Source organism: Schistocerca gregaria, chromosome 3, assembly GCF_023897955.1.
Source record: "Schistocerca gregaria isolate iqSchGreg1 chromosome 3, iqSchGreg1.2, whole genome shotgun sequence".
Classification (NCBI taxonomy): Eukaryota; Metazoa; Arthropoda; class Insecta; order Orthoptera; family Acrididae; genus Schistocerca; species Schistocerca gregaria.
This window is the reverse complement of record NC_064922.1, coordinates 227,191,110-227,204,268: the sequence shown is the minus strand read 5'-3', so window position 1 is coordinate 227,204,268 and position 13,159 is coordinate 227,191,110. Positions and strand designations below refer to the sequence as shown.

General features: G+C 37.5%; 1 protein-coding gene across 1 annotated transcript in view; it reads right to left on the bottom strand.

Moving 5' to 3' along the window:
- LOC126354302 (retinol dehydrogenase 14-like) overlaps window positions 1–13,159 on the bottom strand; it is a 72,219-nt gene that overhangs the window by 9,337 nt on the left and 49,723 nt on the right. The window contains exon 5 of the mRNA XM_050003856.1: window positions 8,318–8,427. Within this exon, the coding sequence (XP_049859813.1) occupies window positions 8,318–8,427 (110 nt within the window). The remainder of the gene's footprint in view (window positions 1–8,317; window positions 8,428–13,159) is intronic.

The following is a 13,159-nucleotide window of genomic DNA, read 5'->3' as shown; positions in this document are numbered from 1 at the left end:
ATGAAGAATGAAGTCTTAATGCAAACTATGTGTATTCAGTTTTAACTTGTAATTCAGTATTCTAAAGTGCACAGCTGCAGGTCTCATTACTATCTCCACAAGATTATACACAGTCTAATGATGTATCAAACAATACTAAAAACTAAGACAGAGAATGAACAGTTGTGTTACCATATTAATAGATAGTTCTGGTAGACCATCAGTAATTTAATGCTACAGGTAACAACTATACACTGTGTCGGAACTGCAGTTCTGCAGCTTGACTGAGATGAGGGACTGTATCAGGTTGAATGGATGAGGGGAGAAAGTACTCATGGAACAGGAAGGAGGTTTGGGAAAGGATGGCTGAGAGGGAGGCAGCTAGTGCATGGGATAGGAGTACCTCATGGAGTAGGCACATGGGACAGGAACACATTGTGGTACAAGTGAATCTGTGCAGTGGATGATGATGATGATGATGATGATGATGATGATGATGATGATGATGACGATGACTTGATAACATAGAGGAATGGGTTGAGAGGGATTAAGAAACATAGGAAGGGAGAGTGTAGGGAAGAGGGTGTGGGTGCAGGATGAGTGAAGGTAGGATCCTGGGACACAGTGTAGGAAGGTAGGCAGCAGAGGGTAGTGTAGATTGAGCCCAGGAGGATTCTGTAATAGAGGATGTGTGGCAAGAACTTACCTGAACTATACAGAGAGGAATCCCACCCGTTGGCTTTGACCCGTGACGTAAGGCTATTATGGTGTGTGACATTATGATGGCATGGAATTTAGTTTGTGAGAGTGGTGTGTTTGTAGGCGTTGTTTTTAAGTGATTGGTGGTGCTCTCTGGTGGTGTGTTTATGTGTTGTGTGTTAGATCATGTTTTTGGTTTAGTTTGTGTGTGTGGCATGTTTATAGGTGGCATATTGTTGTGGTCGGTGGTTCTCTCTGGTGGTATGTTTATGGGTAGCGTGTTATGTGGCGTAGGGGGTTCATTTGCATGGTAGCATTGCACGTGTGTGGTATCAGTAGTGACTGTGCTTTCAGTGGAATATTTTTCAGTGAGTTAACGATTTTGGTTTTGTTATGTCGATGTTGTTGTAATTTTTTTCTGTTTGTTGTGTGTGAATTTTGCTAAATTGCTTTTTTTATGTCTTTGGAAGGTATGAATATGACTGGCAAGGTCAACAGTTTTCGTTTGTCAGCGATGATGGGGGACAGTGCGTGGTCTCTAATAAAATTTCTTCAACTATTCGGATTTTTGGATTAAGTTCCAGAAGCATTCAGTGTGTCATGAAGAAATGAAGCTTACTAAAGCTCTGGTGTCTCAGACCAGGGAAGGCTATATGTGGAGATGTCATAAAGATAACAGGTCAAGGGAAGTGTTCAATTCCAATTTTGTTGGCTTGTGTTTTTTGAGATAGTGATGATTGTGGACATGGTTGTAGTTTTGGGATTTATGATTTGGTATCGGTAGTTTCTATTGACCTATATATGTCAAGGGAAGTGTTCAATTCCAATTTGTGGTTGTGGTTGTGGTTGTGATAGCAGCTGTGGCTGTGCCTGTGGGTGTTCCGGTATCAGGAGTTGCTGTTGAGCTACTTAGGTCAAGGGAAGCGTTTGATTCCAATTTGTGGGACTGGAAGCTGCTGTTGAGCTATATAAGTCAAGGGAAGTGTTTGATACCAATTTGTGGGACTGGTAGCTGCTGTTGAGCTATATAGGTCAAGGGAAGTTTTAGATTCCAGAGGATATTGTGTTTAGTGGAATTTGGGGAGTTTTGTGTAGTCTGTTCTTTTCGTTATTTTGTGTGGTTTGGTATGGTAGTGTGTGTCTAAATTTGTTTATATTTACGTTGTCCCCACCCAAAAATCCCCATGAGTGAAATCTGGTGTTCCTCAAGGAAGTCTTATAGGTCGTCTGCTGGTTCTAATCTATGTGAATGATATAGGAGACAGAGTTGCCATCTTCAATTATTTGCAGATGACATTTACTGCCTAGTAAACTCACCAGAACATCAAAACCAATTACAAAATGATTTAGACAAGATATGTGTATAATGTAAAAAGTGGTAATTGACCATAAATAATGAAAAGTGAGAGATCATCCACATCAATATTAAAAGAAGTCAATTAAATTTTGATTCAAGACAAATCACAAAAACCTCAAAGTTACCAGTTCAACTAAATAACTAGGGACTACATTTATGAACAGTCCAAATTTGAATGATCACATAGACAATTTTGTTGCAAAGGCAAGCTAAACACTGTGTTTCATTGGCAGAACACTTAGAAGATGCAATGGGTCTACTAAAGAGACTACCTGCACTATTCTTGTTTGTCCTCTGCTAGAGTAGCAGTACTGCAATGAGGTATGGGATACTTAGCAAATAGAATCAACAGATAGAGTGCCATGGATGTGATACATCAGTTGAGGTGGCAATCATTAAACAAAGGCATTTTTCATTGCGGCATAATCTTTTCAGGAAATTTCAATCTCCAGTGTTCTCCTCTGAACATAAAAATATTTTATTGACATGCACCTACATAGGAAGAAATGAACTTTGTAATAAAATAAGAGAAATCAGAGGTTGCATGGAAATACTCTGTTTGAGAGTGGAAGTGGTAGAGAAATACAGTGAATGTGATTCAGTCAACCCATTACAGGGCACTTAAGAGTGAACTGCAGAGAAGTCATGTAGATGTAAGAATGAAAATTTGTGAAAAATAAGATATTTCTTGGAACTAAACCCTTCTAACTGGGAACAACATTGTACAGATATGTGGTGGATGATTTTTGTGAGGGGAGAGGGGGAGAAAGGGTTTAGAATGGGTTTAGCTGTAATACTAAAAATATATGTAGAGCTGCTAATAATTATCTGTTGTTGTTGTTGTTGTTGTTGTTGTTGTTGTTGTTGTGGTCTTCAGTCCTGAGACTGGTTTCATGCAGCTCTCCATGCTACTCTATCCTGTGCAAGCTTCTTCATCTCCCAGTACCTACTGCAACCTACATCCTTCTGAATCTGTTTAGTGCATTCATCTCTTGGTCTTACTCTACAATTATTACTCTCCACGCTGCCCTCCAATACTAAATTGGTGATCCCTTGATGCCTCAGAACATGTCCTACCATCCGATCCCTTCTTAGAGTTAAGTTGAGCCACAAACTTCTCTTCTTCCTAATCCTATTCAATGCCTCCTCATTAGTTATATGATCTACCCATATAATCTTCAGCATTCTTCTGCAGCACCACATTTTGAAAGCTTCTATTCTCTTCTTGTCCAACCTAGTTATCGTCCATGTTTCACTTCCATACGTGGCTACTCTCCATACAAATACTTTCAGAAACGACTTCCTGACACTTGAATCAATACTCGATGTTAACAAATTTCTCTTCTTCAGAAACGCTTTCCTTGACATTGCCAGTCTACATTTGATATCCTCTCTACTTCGACCAGCATCAGTTATTTTGTTCCCCAAATAGCAAAACTCCTTTACTACTTTAAGTGTCTCATTTCCTAATCTAATTCCCTCAGCATCACCCGACTTAATTCGACTACATTCCATTATCCTCGTTTTGCTTTTGTTGATGTTCATCTTATATCCTCCTTTCAAGACACTGTCCATTCCATTCAACTGCTCTTCCAAGTCCTTTGCTGTCTCTGACAGAATTACAATGTCATCGGCGAACCTCAAAGTTTTTACTTCTTCTCCATTAATTTTAATACCTACTCCAAATTTTTCTTTTGTTTCCTTCACTGCTTGCTCAATATACAGATTGAATAACATCGGGGATAGGCTACAACCCTGTCTCACTCCCTTCCCAACCACTGATTCCCTTTCATGTCCCTCGACTCTTATAACTGCCATCTGGTTTCTGTACAAATTGTAAATAGCCTTCAGAATTTGAAAGAGAGTATTCCAATCAACATTGTCAAAAGCGTTCTCTAAGTCTATAAATGCTTCCTCTAAGTCTATAAATGCTAGAAACGTAGGTTTGCCTTTCCTTAATCTAGCTTCTAAGATAAGTTGTAGGGTCAGTATTGCTTCACGTGTTCCAACATTTCTACGGAATCCAAATTGAACTTCCCAAGGTCAGCTTCTACCAGTTTTTCCATTCGCCTGTAGAGGATTATCTAAATGTCACAAAAAATTTGGCTTCTGAGAAAAGACTCTCAGAGCTTCGGCTTGCTATTTTCTTTTTCTCTGTTCCACAGGTCAAGAAACATTCAAGATGTGTCAGGTCAATAACACGAAACATTTCATGGCCTGATGTATGTTTCCAGTGACAAATAAGTGCATCACAAATAAATTATAAAGAGAAAAATTTGGATGTGGGGAAAAAAGTGCACTGATAGCATTTATTGAAACATTCACCAGTCTGGAGGACCACAGCATTACTTTTGTAATTTTTGTAAATTACTGAATGAATATTCATGTAGAGTCTCGCCAAGCATGGATTATGCCAAATATTAAATTTGTATTCCTACATAAGAAGTAGCTGAAGTAAACTTTTAAACACATAACCAAAACATTCGGAAAGAAGTCAGTTGTCCAAATCTACTTTTACGTACATACACTGCAAGCCACCATATAGTGCATGTTAGATGATATCTTTACCACTACCAGTCATTTTCTATCCTGCTCCACTCACAAATGGAGCAAGGAAAAACTGACAATCTGTATGCCTCCATATTAGCCCTAATTTCTTGCATCTTAGCTTCATGGTCCTTACACAAAATGTATGTTGGCAGCAGTATAATTTCCTGCAGTCAGCTTCAAATGCAAATTATTTACATTTTCTCAATAGTCTTCCCTACATGGATTCCCGTTTGGGTCCCTGAACCATCACCGTAATGCTTATATGTTGCTTGAACCTACTGATAACAAATCTAGCAGGCTGCCTCTGAATTGCTTTGATGTCTTCCTTTAATCTGACCAGGTACGGATCCCAAAACGCCTAGCAGTACTCAATAACAAACTGAAGCAGCGTCCTATATGTGGTCTCCTTTACAGATGAACAACCCTTTCCTAAATTTTCTTAATACACCAAAGTCGACCATTCGCCTTCCCTACTACAATTCTCTCATGCTCATTCCATTTAATATTGCTTGTAACATTACATCAAGATGTTTAAATGATGTGACTGTGTCAAACAGGACACTACTAATATTTTAACTGAATATCACCTTTTTGTTTTTCCTACTCATCCATATGAACATATATTTTTCTAAATATAGAGCTACCTGCCATTCATCACACCAATAAGACATTTTGTCTAAATAACCTTTTACCCTGCTGCAGTCATTTACCCAGCTGCAGTCATTTACCCTGCTGCAGTCATTTACCCTGCTGCAGTCATTTACCCTGCTGCAGTCATTTACCCTGCTGCAGTCATTTACCCTGCTGCAGTCATTTACCCTGCTGCAGTCATTTACCCTGCTGCAGTCATTTACCCTGCTGCAGTCATTTACCCTGCTGCAGTCATTTACCCTGCTGCAGTCATTTACCCTGCTGCAGTCATTTACCCTGCTGCAGTCATTTACCCTGCTGCAGTCATTTACCCTGCTGCAGTCATTTACCCTGCTGCAGTCATTTACCCTGCTGCAGTCATTTACCCTGCTGCAGTCATTTACCCTGCTGCAGTCATTTACCCTGCTGCAGTCATTTACCCTGCTGCAGTCATTTACCCTGCTGCAGTCATTTACCCTGCTGCAGTCATTTACCCTGCTGCAGTCATTTACCCTGCTGCAGTCATTTACCCTGCTGCAGTCATTTACCCTGCTGCAGTCATTTACCCTGCTGCAGTCATTTACCCTGCTGCAGTCATTTACCCTGCTGCAGTCATTTACCCTGCTGCAGTCATTTACCCTGCTGCAGTCATTTACCCTGCTGCAGTCATTTACCCTGCTGCAGTCATTTACCCTGCTGCAGTCATTTACCCTGCTGCAGTCATTTACCCTGCTGCAGTCATTTTCCCTGCTGCAGTCATTTTCCCTGCTTCAGTCATTTACCCTGCTTCAGTCATTTACCCTGCTTCAGTCATTTACCCTGCTTCAGTCATTTACCCTGCTGCAGTCATTTTCCCTGCTGCAGTCATTTACCCTGCTGCAGTCATTTTCCCTGCTGCAGTCATTTACCCTGCTGCAGTCATTTTCCCTGCTGCAGTCATTTACCCTGCTGCAGTCATTTAACTTTGGCCTCCTGCAAACCACAGCATCACCAGCACTCAGCCACTGACTGCTACCCACCTGTCCACCAGATCATTTATGAATACAGAAAATCATGGCAGTTCTACCACAGTTCACTATGGTATTCATGATGTTACCCTTGTCTCTAAGCCACTCACACATCTGGGAACCTATTCTGTTCATTAGTAGTCAGCAGTGTGGTACTCTGTCAAATACTTTACCGAAATCTAGAAATATGGAATTTATTCCTATCATCCATCATCAGGATCTCATAAGAGAGTCTCACATGAGCAATGCTTTCTAAAACATCTAATATGTGGACAGAAGTTTTTTCCCTATCTAGAAAATTTATCATATTCAAACTGAGAATATGTTCAAGGATTCTGCAGCAAGCCCATATTAAAGATATTGGTCTGTAATTTTGTGGGTGCATTCTTTTATCTTTATTATATACATGAGTCACCTGTATGTTTTTCCAGTTACTTGTGACTGAGTAAGGGGCCACTGCTGTAGGGTTCGATATGCAAAACTTAACTGGGATTACACCAGGAGCTGGTAATTTATTTGCTTTCAACTCTTTCAGCTGTTTCTCTTTGTCAACTAAGATAATTGCTATATCCTCCATATGCGAGTCTGTGCAATGGACAATTTGATGGTATGTTTGTGATGTTTGTGTGATCCCCCCCCCCAAGTGAATGATTATTTGAATGTGAAATTTAAGACTTTGGCTTTACTTTTGCTGTCTTCTACTAACTCATCAGACTGGCCAATGAGAGACTGGATGAAAGCCTTAGATTCACTTAGTGATTTTACATAGGACCATAATATTCTCAGACAAATCTTTTACTAAGGTATGATGGTGACATTTGTTGTATGCTTTACGCATAGATCTTTTCACAGATGCACAAATCTGTACCAGCCTCTGACTGTAATCATTTGTACATACCCTTCTGAACCAAGAGTGCAACAGCCTTCATCATCATCATCATCATCATCTGAATTTTGCTGTTAAACCATGGTTGGTCCATCCTTAATCCACTAACTGGGCACATAATTGTATAGTGCATGGTTTACAATCTGTTTAAACATTGTCCCAATTCTTCTGCGTCCATCAAATATGAAATAAATGATGTCAATTCATTCTCTAAGTGACGTGCTAACAACCCTTTATCTGTTCTTATTAGCAGAAACACACTCCTAGCCTTCATGACTGATTTATTTACTTTTGTGACCTACTCGCTATTATGACATCATGCTTATTAATCCCTGTTGGTTACATTCTTTGCTATGGAAGGGAAGGAAAAAAGTCAACATTTATGAGTGAATGATTTTCATTTAAAAATAACCGGTGTCTGGCGCAAAATATTGATTTCATTTCTTGAAAATGGGGATCAGTGTCTTAACAAAATCTTAACTATGAATTTGCCAAGACTACAAAAGTTGAAGACATACATGAATCTGTAATTCATGATCATTTTTATTTCCAAACCATTTTCTATGTGCACAGCAAAACATATTAAGAATGACCAAAACTCCAAGAGGATGAACATAAATAAATGATTTTGCAGCTTTTTAAGGAACCAGGGGGAGATTTTGGAATGATGAAAGTTAGGAAACTAAATATGCTCACATTACTGTAATTCTCAGCCAAGTTACTTGTTTATACTTATAACACTCAAGTTTCCAGCAAGCAATATGTTTGGAATTTGTAAATGGTTCTCTCCTCTCTTTGATGACAGGATTATACTAGGAGACTATGTTTGCGAGGGTTACACATGTAATTGCAGGTGGCAGTTGTGCCTCTGTGATCAAATTACATGACACAATAGAAAATCTATGAGAAATACTGCAGAATAGCTTGCACTTTTCACACATTTGTGTGTAATCAAAAAGGAAAAATTGAGATACCAGTTACTTTTGAAGACACAGGGTAGATATATCAAGCAGCAACCTTATTATAAATCTTTGTGATGATTCTTGCTTGTTTCACAAAGACATACTGAAAAGTTATTGCTCTGATTATGATTAGTTATAATTATGATTTTCACGCAAAAGAATAAAAACAAAGCAGCATGAAAAGGTAAACCCATATCTGGGCAACCAAAGAAACAATAAATTTTCATTAATGTGTTTGCTACTTTACCTTAAAATAGGCTTTCGCAATAACAAGGAATATACGGTAATAAAACTTTGGTATTCCCTTAAATATATCAGTTAAAACTGCACCAGGGTGAACACTATTCACAGTAACACCTGAAAGAGAAAAAATAATTTGAAACAAGCTTATTCCCTTTAGCACTGTTCTTGGTTACCAGGGGATGATTTCAAAACCATCTGATTATTAATTACTAAACACATCTGCCAAAATGATTATAGAAATGAATCATGTTAACAATGTAAGCTAAGTGTAAACATAAAGTGCTCCTTCAGAAATGCATCTGAACCTGCACCCAAGGTATAATCCATCCAGATGCACTCATGAATTATTGACAGCTACCATTCTTCTCATGTTTCTCATGATGCAACAGTTTAGCATTTTTTTATTTATTAGTTATTTTTCATCTGTTTATCACTTTTGTAATCATACTATATATATAAATGCATGATTTATCTGAACATATGATGTTTGTATAAATTTAAGGTATCATGTCAAATATGTATGAGAAAAAAACAGGCCATGATTTAAGTTTTACACTATATGTAGTTTCCTTGATTCACAAGAATTTCATAGTTTTTCATATAAAACTTAAAACAAACAGTTGTACACATGCACAGATCATTTTTACGTGATATGCCCGATGGCTGTTCAACCCTCTGACCTTATGACTGTCTGACTGACAATGAGGCAGAAGGTAAGCAACTCATGGGATATTGGTGCATTAGGTTACTCTGAAACCAAGGAGCTCGATATCACCATGACAGCTGTCAAGTAATTGGAAGCTTCTTCAGAGAGTTGTTGTGGATGAATTACAGGGAGTTTCATATCAGAGGTCCCAAATGTACCTCATGTTCCATCTTCTACTGTATGTCTTATCTCCTTTTCAGAACTAAGGTACTGGACTGTGTGTCACACGCACACAAATGGGTTCTCCCACTCCTTCTCCCTCCTGACACTCCATCCATCCATTCATTATGATGATAGGTGTTGTTGGAGACCCTAAAGTTTTGGAGCAAGGCTCAAAGAAATACCTACCATAGATGTTGAGATCTTCAGTCCAAAGATTTATTTATGCAGCTCTTCATGCTACTCTATCCTGCACAAGCCTCTCCATCTCCAAATAAATACTGCAACCTACATCGATTGGACTCTGCTTACTGTATTCATCTCTTGGTCCCCCTCTACAAATTTAACACTTCCCACATTTGGTCAAGTTATGCCACAATTTTCTCATCCCAGTCCTATTCTGTATCTCCTCATTAGTTATGTGATCACCCAACTAATCTTCAGCATTCATCTGTTGCACCATATTTCCGTTCTCTTCCTGTCTGAACTGCTTATTGTTCACATTTCACTTCCATGCAAGGGGACACTTAAGACAAATACTTTTAGAAAAGACTTCTCAATACTTCGATTTATATTCAATGTTGAAAAAATTCTCTTCTCCAGAAATGCTTTTCTTGCCTTTGTTAGTGTACATTTTATATTATCTCTTCTTTTCCCATCATCAGTTATTTTACTGCCCAAGTATCAAAAATAATCTACTACAATTAATGTCTCATTTCTTAATCTAATTCCCTCAGCACCACGTAATTTAATTTGACTACATTTCATTACCCTCGTTTTCCTTTGGTTGGTCCTCATCTTATATCTTACTTTCAAAATAGTATCCATTCTACTCAACTGGTCTTCCAAGTCCTTCACTGCTCTGACAGAGCTACAGTGTCATCCACAAACCTCAAAGTTTTTATTTCTTCTCCCTGAATTTTAATTCCTTCTGCAAATTTGTTTGCTGCTTGCTCAGTGCTCACATTGAGTAACATTGGGGATAAGCTACAGCCCTGTCTTATTCCTTTCTCAACCACTGCCTCCCTTTCATGCCCTTCACCTCTTATAACTGCCATTTGGTTTCCATGCAAGTTGTGAATAACATTATTTTCCTTTTCCTTAACCCTGCTATCTTCAGAATTTCGAACAGTGTAATCCAGTAACAATTGTCAAAAGCCTTCTTTGTAAACCTACATATATTATGAACATAGGTTCACTTTCCTTGACCTATCTCCTAAGAGAAATTGTATGGTCAGTTCTGCCTCATATATTCTGACATTTTTCTATAACACAAACTGTTCTTCCCTGAGTTTGGCTTCTATCAATTTCACCATTCTTCTGTAAATAATTTGTGTCAGTATTTTGCAACCATGACCTACTGAACTGATATTTTGGTAATATCACATATTTCAGCACCTGATTTCTTTGGAATTTAACTGCAACATTTTTTTGGAAGTCTGGGGGCATTTTTACCTGTGTCATACATTATGGACACAAGGTGGAATAGTTTAGTCATGGCTGGTATTTTCTCCTTTCTTCAACTAAATTCAGTTTCTCCTGTTATAGCTAAGGATTTCTACAAGGCCTTGCCTTTTTATGTAATTGATCCCCTGCTGTCTTCACTATATCTCGCAAAGCAAACTGTTTGCTTTCTACTGCATTCCTTTCCTCTGTGTTAGTCAGTAGTTGTTCAGTGTTCCTTTTGAAACTCTTAACAATCCAACTCCCATCTCCTTGATTTTCCTTTTTTTCCAACTTCTTTAATTTTAATCTTCAGTTTACAAGCAACAAATTGTGATGAGAGTCCACATCAATCTGCCCATGGAAATGTCTGACAGTTTAAAATCTAGTTTTGAAATTTCTGCCTTACCACTATAAAGGGTGGACCAATTTAATTCATAATAGGGAATAACTCCAGAGAGAGATGAGATATAGGAAAATGTTTCAGATAAAAGTATAGGTGGCATAGAGGGACACACATTGCTACTAATGATTTTCTAGGTGATTAGAAGGTTAAAGTGATTTTTTAAAATTGTAACCCTAATATTTGATTTTAAGATTCGAAAAGAGCAGCAAATTTTACACATATAATAATGCACTATGCAAGGTAATGGCAAGATTCAGTCAAGGTCAAATAAGGAAATATGTTGTTGGTTCTAGTAAATATTGGATACAAGTTGGAAGGGGGTAATGAATCACTTCTCATTACCAATAACCATTATTTAAAGGTAATTATCGAAGGTCAATATAAGGTTGAGTTTTGTTTCTGGAAACTGGTATTTGTGATGTCTGGTTATGAAAGAGTGAAGAGAGATTTGACTTTTAAGTTTTAATTAATGCATTTATGGGCAAAAATAAATACATCACAACAAATAAATGTTATTTTGACATTTGCAAGACAGAACAAACAAAGTTACTTATTTATGTTTTTCTGTCTTGCAAATTTCCTTTCCAATTATTATCAAACATTTTGTTCTGCTGCATCCCTCTTCTTTTCTGAGTTGATCCCTACTAGAACTAAAATCATTTTGCTTATGTGATCTTTGCTGAATCGTGCTGTGCTGTTGAATAATGTATCATTTTTATGTAAAATTTGCCACTTTATTTAAATCTTAAATCAAATATTAGGTTCGAAATTTTAAAACATCACTTTAACCTCCTTTGCCACCAACAAGTTTTATCTAAAACATCCTTCTGTATCTCATCTCTATCCCAAATTATTCCCCACCCTGTATAATCAATCTGAAACATTTCAGCGTCTCCAGGGATCTTCTACTTATAAAACGTCCTTTGATGATTCTTAAATCAACTGTTAGTGTTGATTAAATTGTGCTCTGTCCAGAATTCTAGCAGGCAGTTTCCTTTTTCAGAGTAAAAGTATCCCAGTGGTATTATTAGTGTTTTCTTAGGAAAATCAGACGTCACTGAGAACAGATTTATCAGCTATGACATTGTAAGAGGTGTTCATCTTAATTCTGATTTTGACATGTCAACTGATCAGCACAGTGTTATTGATCTGAAAAACTTATTACAACAGTTCGATATACAGTGAGTTAACAATAAACCTACTATGGAACTAGCATGCATTGACAATATCTTTGTTAATTTTAAATGTTCCCAAGATCAATGTGATGTAACAGTATTTCCATTTGCCAACCACAAGTTAGTGGCCTTAATATATGTTAATAGGACCAGCTCTGTCATTCTAAAGTGGTGCCTTGGACAACTCAAACACAGCCTGCAGTTCACAGTCAATAGTTTCTACATGGTGTGGCTATCAGGTGCAGGCATCATCCAACATCAGCATCCAAATGAGTGTAACAACCGCAGACCATGACTTGCAGTTGACACTTTGATGGACTGAAGCTATCTGAAAGTTCATATTTAAAGTCCAGTGGGTTCTGTTTCTTTAAGATAAAATTTATTGTGGAGTGTGTTCTAAATTGCAACTTATGTACTGACACTGACAATAAGTAAAGTTAATTTTTTAGGTGAATACCAAATTACAAAGTCTATTTGTTAGACAGTATTCAGTTATAACAGAAAACTTGTTAGGGGCATTTCATTAGTTAGTAAATGATAGAGATATAATAAAAAATATTCTTTACTATTAGTACCATCTTAGTCACAGAACTGGAATCGAAATTAACTATGTACAAGGGTAAGTCAATTACTATCTGCAGTTTAGTTACATTTTTGTTTATTTTGGTAGGAATGTCATTTTACACTGATGATGCATGCTTTGTTTATTCATTGTTATATCTTTGCAGTTTTCAATCTGCTAGGTTAGTTTTGTTATCACTGCCATGCTGTTACTCATGGCTGCTCCACTGTCTATTTGCACCAAAGAAGAGCAATGTTCAGTGATCAGTTTTTTTTTGGTCGTAAGTTATATCAGGGGACAAAATTCATAGCAGACTTTCAGTACAATATGGGAACAGTGTTTTGCTACAATGGAGTGTCTACAAATGGATTGAAAAATTCTGAAATGGTCACAAA